Source organism: Anopheles gambiae, chromosome 2 (genome assembly GCF_943734735.2).
Source record: "Anopheles gambiae chromosome 2, idAnoGambNW_F1_1, whole genome shotgun sequence".
NCBI classification, from domain to species: Eukaryota; Metazoa; Arthropoda; class Insecta; order Diptera; family Culicidae; genus Anopheles; species Anopheles gambiae.
The window spans coordinates 109,348,379-109,366,328 of record NC_064601.1 but is presented as its reverse complement, the minus strand read 5'-3'; the positions used below and the strand labels follow the sequence as shown (position 1 = coordinate 109,366,328).

Genomic DNA, 17,950 nt, shown 5'->3' with positions numbered 1-17,950 from the left:
ATCTGCGGCACATTTCTCGAAACACACTGGTCCGCGTCGAGGACATGCGGTCAAATATTTTTTTACACGGATAACCTTTGTGTACATCAGTGTACTGAAAACAGTGAATTATTTTTTCGTGTTTTTACCAGAAAAGATGATTTAAACAGTTTAAACTACTTTCTTAACACTTGTAAATATTTTAATTAAACAAATATGCATTCACTCATTTTATTAAATTGTCTTTTTTGGTAAACAAACGAAAAGGATAATTGAGTGTTTCTAATAGACTGATGTACACAAAGGTTATCCGTGTAAAAAAATATTCGACCGCATGTCCTCGGCGCGGACCAGTGTGTTTCGAGAAATGTGCCGCAGATTCAGCATTGCATCCGATGAATTCAGGTATCATCAACGTTTTCAGGTATCATCAACGATTTCAAGCATCATACCGCAATCTTGGCTTTGGCTAAGACAGATTCGGGAAGGGGTCCCGCGGTCTTGAGATAAAGTGTGAAACCCTGTAAATGTATTTTGATTTAAAATCGCAACATTTACAGTATCTAATCGTGTAACACGGGAACATAATATCTAATTAAGGTATCTAAATCTATGTTTTTTTTCGTTTGGAATCTATTTTTCTAATAGTCTTTTTTTCGAAATCTATTTCTGAAACTCTTAGAAAAAAACATTACAAATTTGTTAAGAGTTTCATGTAAGCAACCGATATTCGGCATATTTTGTGTATGCTTTTTGCTATAAACTACCGATTCTGCGAAAAATTCTTCGTTTCAAAAGTTAACACAACCAATAGAGTTACGATGTAACACAAAATATTGAACCATATGCCTCTCCACCTGCAAAGTGTTTGCTATAATGTTTCCCATCAGCATCATAATGCAAACACTTTTCCCCTTTTAACAAAAAAAAACATCCCCAAATCGATAACGGCATTAAAATATGGTCTGGAAAGTGTTGCCGGCAACATTAGCAGCGCTTATCGCAAAACGTGCGAAACGGCTTAACAACGCTCGGTTCGGCCCAGGCTCGCAAATTCTGCCACCACCTAGCATCCACCTGGCAGAATCGGGCACCGGTGGTTTGCAGAGTTGCTGAGTATCCACACTTACAACACACGATACACAACTCTAGTGATGAGAGAACGCTGGAGTGGACACACACACACACCTCCCACCGGGGATCGTTGTGAATACTATCGTGTTGCCTCGAAGTTGCACCGGCATTTGTGCATTCTCAGGATTATCCTCAGCAGTCCAAGGTCCAAGAACGCACCCAGCGGGCCAGGTGTACGAGCGGGAACAACGGGAAACAATTACGGGAATGCCTCATGTGCGAGGGTTTTTTGAGGGGATACTGCAATTACCTTTCCAAGTTAGACCTTGAACGTGCTCACTCTCTCTCTCTCTCTCTCTCACACTTTCTCGTCCTCACACTCTCTTTCTCTGAAACCTATCGGTTAGAAAGCAATTACAGTGTTGACCAAAATCTACCGACAATGGGAGATAGGGCGGTGGGTAACTGTCAATAGAAATCCGGAACAGGAAAGAGCAGGGGGAACGGGAGTTGGGAGTTACTGGGTTTTAAAAACTTGCATCACATGCAGCTGGGCAAATGCGAAGCTGGGATAATGGTAGTCGAACAGTTGGTTGGTACGGGCAGCTATGAAAACTCGCCTCGGAGCACTCGCTCGGTATCTTCGGTAGCAAGATAAACTTAACAATCGGTCGTGATATGCTGCGTTACGTTGATCCTGTTCCTAAGGGAGTGCATGGCAAAAAGGTAGCGGAAGGATTTTCATCCACAATATCCGGGATGGTTCATTGGGAGAACGGGGTTGGAAGCAACTTACATTATATAAACACCTGCAGTGTAACCATGAACCATTATGTCTATCCCGACGCCACTGACCACTGGAACCGGAGCCGGATGAGAACGGAATGAGAAGAGAAGAGAAGAGAAGAGAAGAAAAACATTCAGTTATTGAAACAGTATTAGCTGAGTAGATTCTATGGGTTTACAGTTATGTTTGCAGAACTACGCGAGGGTTGGAAGTTATCGTTCCATTAAGTAAGTGCTACTAGCATACACACAAAAACTCGTTTGTATTCCACGAACAATGCATCGAGCTGCACGGCCATGGAATCAAACTTTCCTTCATTTAAAAACTGTTTCCCAATTAATGTAATTAATCTTCCGTTTCGGTTAGATTAATTTGTACAATTGTGCTCTGGTGAGTCTACAGTCTACTCTATTCTACGACTTTTATCCTAACTTTTGACAGCTTTGTGTGATGAATTGACGCGACAGAATAGAAGCCGGCATACGACGCCGCCTGGCCTGCAGTAACGATCCTCACATCCTCACTGTGCTTCCAGTTGTTTTGGAAATTGAATCGCAAATCCACTTACTCATACACACACGCACACATCCTTGGTCCTTTGACGGAGCGAAAGTAAGTCCCCGTGCACAAAAACGTCCTTTCAATAGTAAAACCGCGTAGTAGAAACCATCACCGGAAGAAAGCAAATCGCATTCCCAAACGCGTTGGCTAACTCTCTCGCACGTAGCCCGTAATTGGGAACGTTTCATTGCTACAAATTGATCGTCCGCTTTTGGGGGAAGGTGGTTCCATTATTTTTTTCGTACTCAGTCCGGTTTATATATGTGTGTGAGTGTGTTATTGTTGAGTGCTTTTCGACTTCCTGACTCTGCAAGCGTTTCGCGTAGCCTCGTTGGACTCGTTTTGCTTTACCCGATATTTTTACAACGAATCCGCACCGGGAGGCGATGTTTTTTGGTCTTTCTCATTCAACTCAACAATTTCAAATGGATTTAGTTTAGTTTGGCAAGCAAATAAAACCCTTAATGGATGTTATTGGTTACTTTGCGTCTTCGCAAGTCTTAAGAGCGTCCTTAAACGCCAAACTCCTGTAACTGAATGAGGATGCAAAAGAAAAGCTTTACTTGAAAGAAGATAGCTACGGAGAGCTACCTCTATTTCAACAAAATAATACTTTCTCATACAGGAAGAGCAATCTATTTTTTACGCAAACTTTTGTAAAACTATGCAAAAAGCGAGATCTTGTTTGATGTAGTCTTAAGACGGTCTTATAATTCGATTGTGCTTTTACTGCTTTACTGCTTGCTACCTAGGCCAACCTGTCAACCTGTCACCTGCCAGATGCAACTGTTTACTAATAAACAGCGCTTCTTTTCTGCTTGTTTCCTGCACTGCGTACCAGATTTTCATGGCTGACAGGCTCCGGCTACGCGCTAGCACTACGATGTATCACTACATCTCTCCACAGTGCAAAAACGAAAACCTCTCCAGTACGACGGCCGTCCCCTGCGTTCAGAGCGCGTAATTAAGTTTTGACACGCTGCAATTTGAACCAGATTTGCAGCATTATTTCCATTTCTTGTGAAACAGAAATTAACGCGCTCACTGCGCCGCCTTCGGCTGCCACTCCTCGGTGCACTCCTCCTTCTGTCTGACATGTCGGAAGCGAAACTATTTCCAGCAGCCGTTGTTGCATCGATGCAGCGGGTGGTAAGCGCGATGGGAGGGCAAGCGTTTCAACCATTCCGTGCACTTGCAGCGAAACGTTAAATGGCATTTTCCGTTTGCAGTGTTAAGATTCTGTTTGATCCGTGCATCTTCGCTGTGGCGCGGTTGGATTGTCCTCCAGCTCTTCTGTCGCTTCTGGAAACAATGCGTTTGCAATGCTGTAGCAGCGACACACACACACACACACACACACACACACACACACACACATTCAGACCTACAATGTGGATCAGGTCAGGTTTGGGAAGAATACTTTTACCGGGTAGGGGGTAGCTCTTACTGTTGGCAACGGTCCAGGAGTAGGCGAGAATATGAGCTAGCTAAGATTTATGTGCTTGAAAGCTGCGGATGAGCTGCTGACACGTGCTGTCGGGTGCGAAGTGCGCTATTGTGCTGTACTTCTCAAACTTAATTAAATATTAACATCCAATTTTCTATACCTTGAAAGACACCTCAAATTTCACTTAAGCGTGCTAGAAAACAAAAAAAAAGCAAAACCCATCCAAGAGGGGTGTAATAGTTCCCTCTAGAACGCAACCGAACCCACCCCAAACAACGCACGTGCTTGTCTGCCGGGATCAAGGACAAATCACAGTGTTGCACCACCCCAACCCCGCCCCTCAACAGAGCAGTAAAAAGCCACCCAAGCTCCCTGGCTGATGCGTTATGCTCTCCTCATCATGGAAGTCGTGCACGTCGCGTCGTTGAGATGTGCCGACACGGCCCGGCCCCTGTCACATGTCAACGTATCACTTAAATCAAAATCACTTAAACACACGCCATGCCGTCGCATCCAGCAGTAGCTACTCTGGGTGTCATCAGTGGCAGGAGTAAAGAAGAAGAAAAAAGCACAACCGTGGCATGGCGACCCGCAGTTTTCGTGGCCTGCTTAAGCGTGTGCGTGCACCACGGAACCGGTACCAGTAAAGGTGGAACATGCGTTTTTCGGCAGAGCACCGTCACCGGCCGCTGGGGTGGGGTCGAAAAACGAAAAAGTGTGTGCATCAAACCAAACGAACCCCGCTAGCTTAGCGGATTTTATGTTACCAAACACAATATCACACACACACACACACATAGAGAGAGATATGCCGCGTATGATATACGTCGGAGGGTAACAAAGCTATCGAAAGGATGGAGCGGATGGGTTTCCCCGTTATCACCGAAAACGTACCGAAAACCATAAATCACTGGATTTGTTGTTAGAGCAGAGGAACGAGGAAACGAACACTCGCGGCACGGAGGTAGTGTGTCAGGAGTGTATGTATGCAAACTGTTGGATGAGGGGGGTTTCGTTTTATGCTCGCTTTCCTCCCTTCCCCTTTCCCCTTCCCAGAAAAAAAAATGCAGAAGGGAAAGAGCGAAAGCATAGAATATAGATGACAATATCGCAATGCGAAATAGGATCATGGTGGCGATATTTTATTTATGAAAACGGCCAACTTCGGCGGATGCTGTGACGAGTTGCTGTGGACGATGGAGGAGAGTAAGGGTGGGAGAGGAGCTTTTCTGCCACTGTTGACAACGAGGGTGACAGTAAATGTTTAAATACAGTGCGCAGTGCCTGTTTGATGTCGTGAGCTTTCATCGCCCCGATCCCGGTCCCCTCCCATTACCTCTGCTGTGCATGCAAACAATGGCTATTTCTGGAAGTGTTGAGAATAGGAGGAACCGACAACTACTGCAGGGATTGCATCAGGGAAATGCATCATTCCGTGCGTCGGGGATGCACCGTGTGCAGTGGCAGTGTTTTGGTGTGAGATTGTTAATAAACATACTCAAACCTCCACCTCCACCCGCATAATGGAGACCGGCCCAGGCCATGCATACATTCTGGGCGGCGCATTTTCTGCCACCTACACAGAACCGGGCCACGTCCACTGCAGGTGACGGAACACACGGTTGGCACATAAATAATGGCACAGCTTCAAGTCAGTGCCAAACGCGTGTGGGCGGCTCACAACAAAGACCCCTTCTGCTGAGCTTTATGCTCTTCCGTGCACATTTGTTCGATAAATCAATAGCTTCGGTGTATGTGTGTGTGTGTGTCAGTGTTGTTTGCGTTGATATTGGGGGAAAGGGGGGGGGGGGGGGGGTGGGGTGCTGGCCACAGCGGAATCGCTTTCCAGAAATGTGTCTTTCTACGCGACACACTGCACTACTACACTACAGTACGCAAGTTGTCGCGGTCGTTGTCGCGCCCTGCCAGTGACACAGTTTATTCCATCCGATTGAACGGTGCGCGATTGCAGTGGAATAATCGGAAAGGCAGGAAAGAAAACGGCAAATGCACACCCCATAAGCGCGGCACCATTACTTCCGATTGGGCGAACCAGGGAGCAATTGTCGCGAAAGGGAAATGTATCAAATTTTCACTTGGGATTACGGTTAAGCTTTTGTGCAGAATTTCTCTTTCGAAGGAAATAGATTGTTATCCTGCAGCTTCGTCTTTCTTTGGCTGTCTTTTTAAATGCTATTTCTTATATTTACATGCATCTACAAATACAGAAACAGATCGTATTGACAGATTTTGTGAGTATAGTAACGAAAATATCTAATTGAGAAGTAAACGGCATTTATTGTAGTTGATCTTTGCAAGTCTCGTACGACGATCCAGATCGTCTCCTAATAACGTTGCAAACTGCCAGATTTAACTGTATTCCGAGTGTAGACATCATGCTACCATAAAAGCGCACCAAAACAGCCTTAAACTTACGAAAATCTTAATTGAGGCACTGCAACTACTACGTGTGCTCTTACGAACGGATTGGATCGTCTGCAACCATTTCAATGACATCACTAAGCCAGCTGTCTCTTCATAATCACTCCACACGTACCAAGTGCAAAATCCTCGAACGAATCTTCCAATTGCATTTAAATTGATTAAAAAAACACTTAAATATTCTTCCTTGCTTGTCCTGATTTATCCTGAGCATTTGAGCATTTTATCTAAGCTTATGTCTTACTTCTTCGTTTAATTTGATTCTTTCGTAGTTACTTCTTTCTTACAAATATCTGTCAATTTTCTACTCTCCATAATGTACAATCCAAGGTCTTCATCTCTTGAGATCGATTTTTTATGCAAGATTTTAGCTGTATAGGATATCATGCCCGGGGATTCCGTGGTACAGTCGACAACTCGAACGACTCAATAACATACCCGTCATGGGTTCAAGCCGCCATGAAATGGACCGTCCCCCCGTAGCAAGTATTGACTATCCGGCTGCGTGGTAATGAATTAAGTCTCGAAAGCCTGTATAAGGGCCGGCATGTCCGCGTAGGACGTTACGCCAAATAGAAGAAGGATATCATGAGCGTATACCAAGATCATCTGAAGCACCATGTTGAATAACACACAGGCTGATACTTAACGTTGGTAACGCTGCGGTCATCTAGCACTATGACGTTATGCATCATAGGGTTGTTTGATATTATAAATAAATTCTTAATCACAAAGCTGTACCGACGTGTGTACCCCCAATCCAGCTGACTAACAACAAAAAGCTTTACTGAAAAGCTCCACTACAAAAAATGCCCCAATATCCTTCAGAAACCTCACTAATTGTACGGCCATCCCTTCGGCAATTAAAAACACCAAGCCTGTAATTACACTTGTCATACAATTGCTCCAATTTTTTCCCCTTCTTATTGTCTGAAATGCATTTAAAAGACATAATTATTTTCACTTTTTGTAATGAGTCACATTTCACAAAAAATTAACCAGCACCACGGAACATAATTCCACCGGTATGGATGGTATGAATGCATGCGCCGCCCGTGTGTAGAAGGTTCATTACCAACTTCCTGCTTCTTTTCTGTCAACCTACGGGTTTTTTAATGTTCCTTTCATCATTATTATGCACAATATGCAAAGCACATGCAATTTTCGCTTGCTTTCTTTTTTGCTGCTACCCTCTCCCACAAAAGCAGGTCGTAAAAAAGACGCAATCCTAATTAAAACGAGTCCACCGTCGTTAAAACACAATTTACCCCCTAGAAGGTTGAAGGCACACAATGGGGATGAGGATGTGTGATGCAGGTTCGGGCGCTCTAAACCATTTTTCCAAGAAACCCCAACGAGCTTAGCTTGGTAGTGTCTTTCACTCACACTAATGATGAATCTGAATCTGAAGCTACAACGCTTACGACGGCACAGAACCACCTCACCTCAATCCAGCAAACGTGCAAGCATGTATTAAGGAAAACTTTAAACAAAAATTAGAATCACTCAGAGGCCGTGGCGTAAAGGGAGCGCCCTGTGCCCTGTTGCCCCCCATATTCAGCGCGGAGCTTACACTGTCGAATAAAAACAAAATCCCACCCTCAGATAAATAAACGTAACCCCTAAGCAGGAAGCCCAACCAACCGACGCTGGGTGTGATTTTCATTCCTTCCGCATGTTTACAGTATCCCATGATGTGTGTGTCTCCTTTTTTTGCATACATTTTTAATTTAGAAGTGCATACATAATTTCCATCACGGTCGTCGCGTGCCATTCACGCCCTTGGCCGCGCTACTGTGTGATGAGTGGGTTAGGCGAAGGGCTTTTACGCCACCAGAGAACCCTTGCCGGCGGTCTTAACGTGGCGGGAAGCCACGACGAGCATTAAGCTTTTGCTTCTTAAGAAGGTTGCCTTCGTTTTTTTTGTTGCTTCTTCTTTTGCTAGAATGTTTTGACTCTGTAGATGGCGTTCCATGGCGAATAACGTGGTCCCCTCGTCGTCGTCGTCGTCGTCGTTTGTTGGGCAAGTACTTATGGTTTTGCCTGCACTTGAGGAGCGTACATCCGTTTTCTAGTTTCGCGTGACGCTCGTTGGTTAGTGAAAACGCTTGTGCTTAAAATATTCGCACGAAAGATGAAAGCCCCAGCGCAGGCCAACCGTGGGGACATGCCACAACACAACCACTATGTTGATGGCGTCCCGTCGTTTCATGGGCGGTGTGTGCAGAAGATTACATTCTAACGATACGTTGAATTTTACATCACCACTCCTGTAGTAGTTCTTGGGCTGTGGCCAATGGACATTTGTGGTATGTGAATATGTGCGTGTGTGTGTGTGTGTGTGTGTGTGTGTGTGTGTCTTGGATCACTTGGATTTCTTTTTAAGTGCAGCTTACAGTTGATCGCTTTACTAAATCGGTTTACGCTGACGAGTTGAGGTGTTGCTTTTGGAAACTGCTCGAAACTACTCACACTGTGGTTAGCATTGCCGATAAATTTAAATTGTGATAAGCTTTTAAAGTTAACTACAGTGGAACGCCGTTTATCGGGGCTCACCCACGACACGACCTCACCCAGATACTCATATAACACGGAAAATGCTTTAAAGTATTTTTTTATCACAAATTGTTGAAGTTTTTTTTTGAAATTTGTGTTATATTTTGGTAAAACATACTCAGTATTTTAATGAAATTAATGTTTGTTCAATGAAAACATTTGAAAATTTGACACGAATTTTAGCGTTTTTCGTTATAAAAATGGGCTTTGAAAAATGCCACCTTTGTATTGAACTGTCATTTCTTAACTGCACGGATATACGGACAACCGAATAAAAAGTACCCAGATCGACGGCGTCCCACTGTATATTAGCTATGACAGATTGAAGATAAAAGAGCACTTAAGGAACCAGATTAAAATTCTCGATAATTGTGATTGCGCTTTTATACACTGCTATATTGTGGTGAAGATTTTGTATTTTAAGATTTTAATATAAGTATCAAAGAACCATTTACTTTATTCATTATTCTATAATATATTCAATACACACGGCAATTGTTTTATTTTTTATTATACTGTTCTATGCAACTATGTAACACACAAACGCGACAACTAAGTAATCAGCCTATGAACAATCAAATAATTCTGAGAATGTTTATGTTAGAGACAACAGGAAAAGTATTCTTTACATTCTCTCTTATTCAGGTTTCTCCAATAAAAATGCTAGATACATCGTTCATCTTCTAATGTAAACAGTTTATAGGAATCTCTTCTCCAGGTTTCATACTTTTGATTGCTTTAGTTGCTGGTCAAAATTTTCCTGCATATCGCTCTAATCAGAGCCAACAAACCGCCGAATATAACTTTCATCAATACAAAATCTTGTTACTATAGCAAACTTTCCCAAAACGAGAATTGCACTGGTTCCGTGTAATTTCATTTCAGCATGAACAATCACTACCCTCCTTTACATCGATTCTCCCTTCAACTTAATCCACTTTCTCTGGTCACCTGAAAGCGACATATTTCTGTCTGCAACTCCCCCACCCCCGGGTGGGCATGTTTATGACATGCACTATCATGCTGGAAAATGAAAAACTTTTGCTCGCAACGCCCTGCCCCATTCCGCCCGTTGCGCTCTGCTGGGCTCCGGTGTGACACGGTAAAATTAGATACCGTGGTTTATTAACAACGTTTTCACACACCATCGAGTGATTGATTAACTTTGCAACCCTACCCGACGACTCTGGCGACACATTTGCTTCTCCCACCCACCTGCCCAGCATCACGGGACCAACTACTACTAGTGCTAGTTGGCTGCAAAACTTTCAGATTTCGCTCTGCACACACCATGTGCTCTGAATGCTGCCAGGAGTTGGTGTAATTTAGCGCCCTCTTTTCGTGCGCCTTTACTACGCTGCACTACTGGCACTACTGGCGGGGCTGGTGGAGGGGGGATTTGGGGGTTTCGGGTATCGGTAACGTTTCCTTGCGGACTAATTTCATTTGTTTCGATCACGGCAGCACACCGGGCAGAACCGGAGAAGACCCACTTCAAGTTTCAAATTTATGTCCCTTTCGTCGCCTTCTGTCCCTGTCCCCATGCGGAGGGAGAGAAGGGACTTTCTTCACATCTTTGCAACTTTTGGTTTCCATTGGCTTTCGCCTGGTCCGGGTTGCCTGGCCCGGGTCTCCTGCAGAGGATCGGGGATTGAAGTGTCACCCCGTTCGTGTTACGCTTCCCGTTACCCGCGTTTCTGCACTTTCCGTCCGGGCCCAAACCGTTGACGCCACCAGTGGCAAATGGGTGTAGTTTTGCAACTTTTTGTTAAATCATATTAATTGTAACGACTTTAGAGCTGCACCGCGCCATGGTATTTGGAAGATTGCATTCCGGAAACGGGGGGTGAGTGTTTGATGATTTTTCGGGAAGTTTTAAGAGCTTTTGTTTATCGCAAGCAACGAGAAGAGCTTTGTGGGTGTTTATTGAAGCTGCTTTATGGTCTATTAAGTGTCTGGAAAGAACACGCTAGCATACGTTTCGTTGCAAAACAACACACTGAAACTATTTCCAGTGTTATTGTTACCCATTTGGCCGTCTCTTACCGGCGAGTTCTATTCTTCCAGAAAAAAGGGAACGGGCAAAAAATGTCATCTTTCGTTAACTTTATCCACCATTTCTTTCATCCTATTTCATTTCCGTTCTGCTTTTACCTTATTGCACTAGTTCATTTCTAGCCGGGAGGTGAAAAACCATCCCAACCATAAACCGGTGCAGACAGTTAGATAACGATATTGGACATCGCTTGCAACAGCACCATACTTTCCGTGGACGCTGGAGAAAGCGAAAAGATGCACATCGGACAGTGTTACCCCTCCCGAATGGGGACGGAGGACGGCAAATGTCGTACAAATTGCAGCAATTTACTTCGTCTTGCACCGTCGTGGCCATCGTATGTGTGTGTGTGTGTATGTGTGCATGCACAAACTCGCACCACCAACACCAACATCGGCATCGTTGGTCCAATATTTCATCAGCAGCGGATGTCATTTACTTGACAAATATCATCCGTTTTGCCAATTTGATCTTGCGGGCCGCTATTGGGGGCACCGAGGCATCCGCACAGCAGAATACGAAGGACACAGAAGTAGACACAGATGCACACATGGGCAAACAAAGCGGTTCAATCATTTTTGCCCCATCCGCCTCGAGCAGCAGCGGCTACGACTCTACGCCGCTCCGACGTCAACGATAAATTGTGATGTAAAGTGCAGAGGCGGGAAGAGCGCCACATCTCATTACCTCGTGCCAACCAAACATCAATTGATGATTGCCGTCTACCATGTAATTGACTTAACTGCATATTATTTACCTGTTAATTGAACGCATCAAAGGTGTCACGCTGGCTGGGCACGGTACAGGCGGAAGGTAGAGGGTAGGGGCTCATCGGTGAAAAGGGCAAGTTCAGTCGGAATCTCATCAGACGCAGGCCGCATACTGGCATGCAAATCCACCGTAAGGTGTAAAGGTACAGAGATGTCACACACGGGTCAATGCCGTGTGCCGCGTTGGATGGTTTGCTGTATACAGTGGGAGGTGGGGGCAATATTGACATCCTACAAAAAATGGTAGTACTTATACCTTTTTTTTTATTTTCAATAGGTCTCAAAATTGATATTAATCTCATTGATTTGGAATGGAATGTGTAATATTCACATAATTTAAGGGTTTTGACCCTAACGTTGAACAGGTTTCTTACTATTAATCCATGCTCTTTTTTTAATCTTTAAATATACTAAATCTTTTACAAAAAGCCTTCCCTATCCATTGTAATGTATTGTACATTGTATATTCTTTATTGTTAAAAAAGTAAATACACTTTCAACCTTATGACTCGTTTATTTTTTAAAACGAACAGGTTTTTTTAAAAAGTATGATAATGAGATGAATTGATAATTTATTGTTTGGGTGATGATTGATCTTGAATCCATTTGAATTATATCTTCATATACCATAACATCGTTTTAATGACACAACAAATTTAAATAATTCATATAAGATATTGATCCAAAAATACATTCCAATGAAAAATACAAAGAACCGTTATTAGATGGTGTTTTCTATCGGACTTGTACTCTCTAGTTCTATCGGACTTCTATCGAAAACTTCTAATTTCGTCAACAGATTGCTATGAAAAGCCATTACGATATTAAATCCTTTAAATACAATACAAAATTGTATGATACTATGTGTTTAAACGGTTTGCATATCCGTTTTTCTATCCTTAAAATGCTTCAACCTACGCAAACTTACCTATTTTATCACATAGCTAGACAGACAACCATTCCGCTCCATTGGATATGTCGGTCTAGACCGAAAACGTCTTTTCACCTATCTCTTCTATCCGTCCTTATTGCATTAGACCGTTAGTACATTGAATAAGGGTATTATTTTTAAAATAGACATGTATCTAATTCCACATCATTCAATTGTTATGAGTCCATCTAGCCCCACCGTACACTATCCGCACCAACAACGTTCCTCAACGAAAACGTGCCGGGGAATGGTTGCGCTAAAACTTGGGGGTGAAAACAAAATCACACCCATCCATCAGGTTTTGCATCTCCCTTGCAAGTCAACAACACGCATTATTATAACTGCGATTTATTACTCCCTTGGTGGATAGAACATTCCACCGTGCCTCGCCTTGGTACACGTAATCGCCGTTTTGCGAGAGAAAAAAAAAAGATGTCCCATTTAGCAGCAAACCGTCGAAGAAACAAATGATATTAATTTTACTGCATAGATTTTTTGTTGTGTTGTGCACGAAACACTCGCAGGGGAGGTGTGAATCGCAAGCTATCATTTTCACAAAACTTTTCCACTCGATTGCTCACTCACTGTGCGTTCGAAGCGCGACAGTTGTTGATGACGCGAAGCCTCATACTCCCGCGGTCGTTTTAAATCCCAAGCGACTTCTTAGATGACGCTTTTACAAAAAAAAAAGCATACCAATACACACACAAGTGTTACTACGCTAAACTGCGCCGCACGGGTCTGCTGTGCGATCGTAAATAATGTAGTAATTTATGGTCTCGGTGGGCAATCGAGCAGCAGCCCTGACGCACGACTAAAAAGACTTGGCCCCAAAACGCGAAAAAAGTAAAACAACCCCTCCTCCCCATGATGCATTCGGACAGGGTTTAGGGGGCTGGAGCTGGCTGGTACGGCTTATGGCGACCACCCCAGGAACGTGGCACTACAGGAACTAAGCGAAAAGAGTCGATTAACTTTCTGCTTGGTGTGGCGCTTCGGCCCTGTTATCCGGTTGCCAAAATAATTGAAAAATGCGTCTCTCGGTAAAAACGCACGGACCCGTCGCCGTCTGTTCCTGGCAGTGGCAGACAACTCCGTTGGCAAAGCGCCGGCAACAGAACGGAGAAATGAAAGGAGTTACAGAGCAAGACGCATCCCGTTGGAAAATCGCATCTTACGCCTTGCTGCACTCCGGCACTTTAATTATTTCGGTGTGTTACGCTGCGGCAGAAATGGCATTAAAGATTTAGCCGAGCGCTTCCTGTGTGAACGAGTTCCGGAGAGCAGAAGATGAGGCCACCATTATGTGCAGTGGAGTTTTGTTTTTCTTCTTCGCGTTTTCACACAAAAACGATCCTTGTTCGCATAATTCGCCGACCGTATTCACCGACACACACACACACACACACAGGATTCCTGTTCGGACACGGAGAATGTTGCACCGGAATGTGAATGCTGCTTTAACATTTTCATCATCCGGCCCCCCCGGAAACCCTCACCTGCATGGGAATGTCTCCAGTGGACACTTCATTTCAAACCCACTCGAAATCATCGTACCATAAAGTGGATAATATGAATGGCGCGGCCACCCCATCCAAAATCCCACCATCACCGGCCCCGTCATCGAGCGGCATCGAATCGAACATTCGGCGAGGCTGGGCCGGGTCGCTTTGTTACCGGTTGCGCTTTGTAGTGTGGTGGAATTAATATTCAACGAAGGTACAAAGGCGAGTGTGTGTGTGTGTGTGTGTGTGTTTACTTCACATGAAAATGTCCTCACCAAAACACGGTGCGATGATGATGATGATGTTGCTGCTGCTGCTGCTTCAAACAGACACGTGTCTTTTGATGTTCTCGGCAGGCTGCACAGGGTAGCAGCACGAAACGGTGATCTATCAATCAGTACCGTACGTACTGGTAAGATGCAATCGGGGAGGCAACGAGACAAAGAAGAAGAAACCCGATGGGGGATTGCATTCTAACAATCATGACCCTTTGATGCCGCCTTCTCAGACCTTCATTTGGGGATATTGTATTGGGAACGCTTTTAATAAGCGCACAAAACTGGAAAAGCCTGTTGTGTGTTTTGGTTTATCGTTAAGCAGTGTTTGTGTGGAAATAACAATGAAATTTTTACTAAAAAAACTGGCTGAAGTTAAAAAGGTTCTTATCATCTTACGGTAGGCAATTGAATTCTCCAATCCTCCAAGATTAACAGCCCAAGCTCAAAACACAATTAAAACGAGGAACTGATTACAAGGAACGAGTTTACGACTCCTTAAGAGACTGTAAACTAACACCAAATCCACGCCAGTCCTGAAACCGACACATTACTTGGTTCAGAAGGTGATCATGATCTATTGCAGGTTCTGAACCTGATACTGAACCTATACCTGTCCATGAACCGATCACGAACCCATACCGGTCCTAGAACGGATACTGGATCCTTCTTCTTCTTCTTCTTCTTCTTCTTCTTCTTATTCTTCTTCTTCTTCTTCTTCTTCTTCTTCTTCTTCTTCTTCTTCTTCTTCTATTTGGCGTAACGTCCTACGCGGACATGCCGGCCCTTATACAGGCTTTCAATACTTAATTCATTACCACGCAGCTGGATAGTCAATCCTTGCTACGGGAAGATGGTCCATTCTAGCTTTGAACCCATGACGAGCATGTTATAAAGCCGTACGAGTTGACGACTGTACCACGGGACTAAACCTATACCTAAACAGTCCTAAAATCAATAATGAGCCCATACTGGTCCCGGCAAAGATACTACTCAAATACTAGTCCTTGAAGTAAAACAAAACCCATACCGGTTCCGGAACCAATCATACTCCTAGCACCGTCCGTGAATCCATACCAGCCTTGGAACTGATAATGATCCCATGCCGGTACTGAAACCAAGCATGAACCCATACCGGTCCTGGAACTAATGCTGAACTAATACGCGTTCTGAAACGACTCCCGATTTTAATCCGTTCCTAGAACTATACCTGGACATGTTGCGGGTTCGGATCGAAACTTGGTCCGGTGCATAATTCCAAATATGTTTGTCGGTGTTCTTAGAGAAATATAACCAAAGTATGTAAATTTTATTTCAATTGAAGCAGAACCCTGAGATTGAAAACTTTATGTGCAAGTATTGGAAAAGTAGCTACCGTAAAAGCTCTCCCAATTTATTGCACTGTGAACAGTTTCATTCATCTTGCAATCTTTAGAAGCAAAATAGAAGCAACGTTCGGCAGCGTAGTGATTGCAAAAGTTACTGCCATTTCTCATGCAGATAATGACTGACCATTGGATCGGAAAAAAAAACAAGAAGCCATCACGGGCGAAGGCACACAAAATCGGCCCGTACATTATGCTAGAAATAGAAGCCACACACAAAGTTCATCTTTCATTGAGCGCTCTCCAGCCCATCCCGAGATGGATTAGAAGTTTCGCTCGAAAGCGATAAATAACTTTGATGACCGTACCATTTTGGGTGACATGTACGCGTTGTGGTGGCGCTGGCCACGACGGCGACGACGGTGAAACGGGAAGCCCTGCTGCTGCTGCTGCTGCTGCTGCTGCTGCTGCACCACTGCGGAGTTGTTGCTACCTTGCTGGGGCGGTTTATGCTCCGTTGTCTTTGAGGTCAGCGTGGTTTCGCCTACAAGGGTGTCGGGTCATAATTTACCCGTCTAATGAACAAATCGGGTGGCGATGGAGTGGTGGTCGCTGTTGGTACATTATCGGACGATGCAGCAACATTTTAATGCTCTGCTCAAATAGCGAAACTTTTCGTTTGAGCTAGCCGGTAAACGGTACGATACGGTGGACAGACACACACGCTACCGAAAACATTCCGTGGGAAGATGGAACCAGGTACTTGAAGAGCGATGGAGAAGGGCAGGAAAAAATTCACCGCATCAAGCGTACCATAAATTTACGTGCCAATTATACGTGGCCCGGTAAAGAGGACGACTTTCAATGGGTGTATGTGTGTGTGTGTGTGTGTGTGTGTGTGTGTGTGTGAGTGGGTTTGAGTGGGGCAAAACGGACTACGCGAAAATCACCGTTGAATAATCTGATGCCTTCTGCGAGGTTTGGTGCCGTTTTTTCCAAGCAAAAAAGAACTCTCCAGCGTTTCTTTCTAGAAGGTCCGCAGAAAAACTGACCCACTACGTACGTTATATGGTAATGGTACACCAAAAAAAACGTACACATACATCGGTACTACAACACTATAGCATACTCGTACCATCTCGAATGCAGTAGCAAGAAACAATGAACGGTTTTTGGGTATACGTACCTGCTTCGTCGATGGTAGTAGCTGTTACAATTGAAGTTCGTTAAAAGTTTACAACTGACTGATACGCCGGGACACATCAGGAACTCAGAGCAACGAACACGGTCGAATGCATCCTTAGCGTTGGAAACAATTTGCAAACCAACTTACGACTATTGTTTTACTCCAAGGACAGTACGTTTGCCCTTCCAGTGGGATGCATAAACTTTTCTGGACTGGTTCTTCTTACTGTATAATAGTTTTTTTTTGTGGTTTGTTCAGAGAAACAGCGTTATATGTCTACAAAATTGAACTGAATTGTGGAAGGTTTTTTCTCTTCAAATTCGTTTACTTTAGTTCATACGTTTGCTGTAGCTCTATTCTAAACTCAACACTCTTTGCAGTACGCTCCGGCCGTAATGCATTGAAGGTCCCTGAATTCTGAATGGGAACTTCAGACACTATCGATCGATCTTAGCTGTCGACTTTGGGCGATAAACTTTTGAAGCTTTCATTTAGGTGCCTGTCCTTTATTTCCAATTCCCATTGTTGCGAAGTTTAATCTCGGAACATGAGAATGACCTTTAGTCTGGTGTTTTCCAAGAATTGTTCAATTTTAGAACTGTCGGTTAACTATGCCTGCTTGGTTTTGTCAAATAGGGCCACCCTGGGATGTTCTAATGACGTCAGTAATGGCGTCAAATTTTAATTTGATTATGAAATTGACAATGTTCTTCGTCCAATTTTTTTTGTGGAACCGAAATGTTTGAGCAAAGTTCTCTCTTGTATCTTAAACTCAATGCATTTACTCAGCTCTATCCGCGAATCAAGCATGATACATAGAAATGATTGCCAAATACCAAATAAGCGCCTTCTGTGGAGTCTAATACATCAATCGTGAAGTAATTAAATACAGGGTTTTCGAGGATTATATAGACATGTTCAGCGAGTTGTAGATTCGTTCAGGCATATAATAGACTCTTTCACCGTGATATAGAATTGTTCGGAAGTAGGCGTTGACATGTTCAGCGATTCTGTAGTGTTGTCATTTGTTTTGTTTACACACTGTGCCGCAGGGTT

The 17,950-nt window shown here is 43.8% G+C and overlaps 1 protein-coding gene across 6 annotated transcripts in view; it reads right to left on the bottom strand.

Annotated features, from left to right (window-relative positions):
• Nucleotides 1-17,950, bottom strand: part of LOC5666967 (uncharacterized) — a 37,051-nt gene that overhangs the window by 6,899 nt on the left and 12,202 nt on the right. For 4 of the 6 annotated variants that reach the window (XM_061648743.1, XM_061648742.1, XM_061648744.1 and 1 more), the window contains exon 3: nt 1,850-1,910. In XM_061648743.1, coding sequence (XP_061504727.1) covers nt 1,850-1,910 — 61 coding nt within the window. Of the gene's footprint in view, nt 1-1,849; nt 1,911-11,659; nt 11,815-16,894; nt 17,193-17,950 lie in introns of those variants that run through there. The other 2 variants (XM_061648746.1, XM_061648747.1) reach the window with 2 other exon arrangements.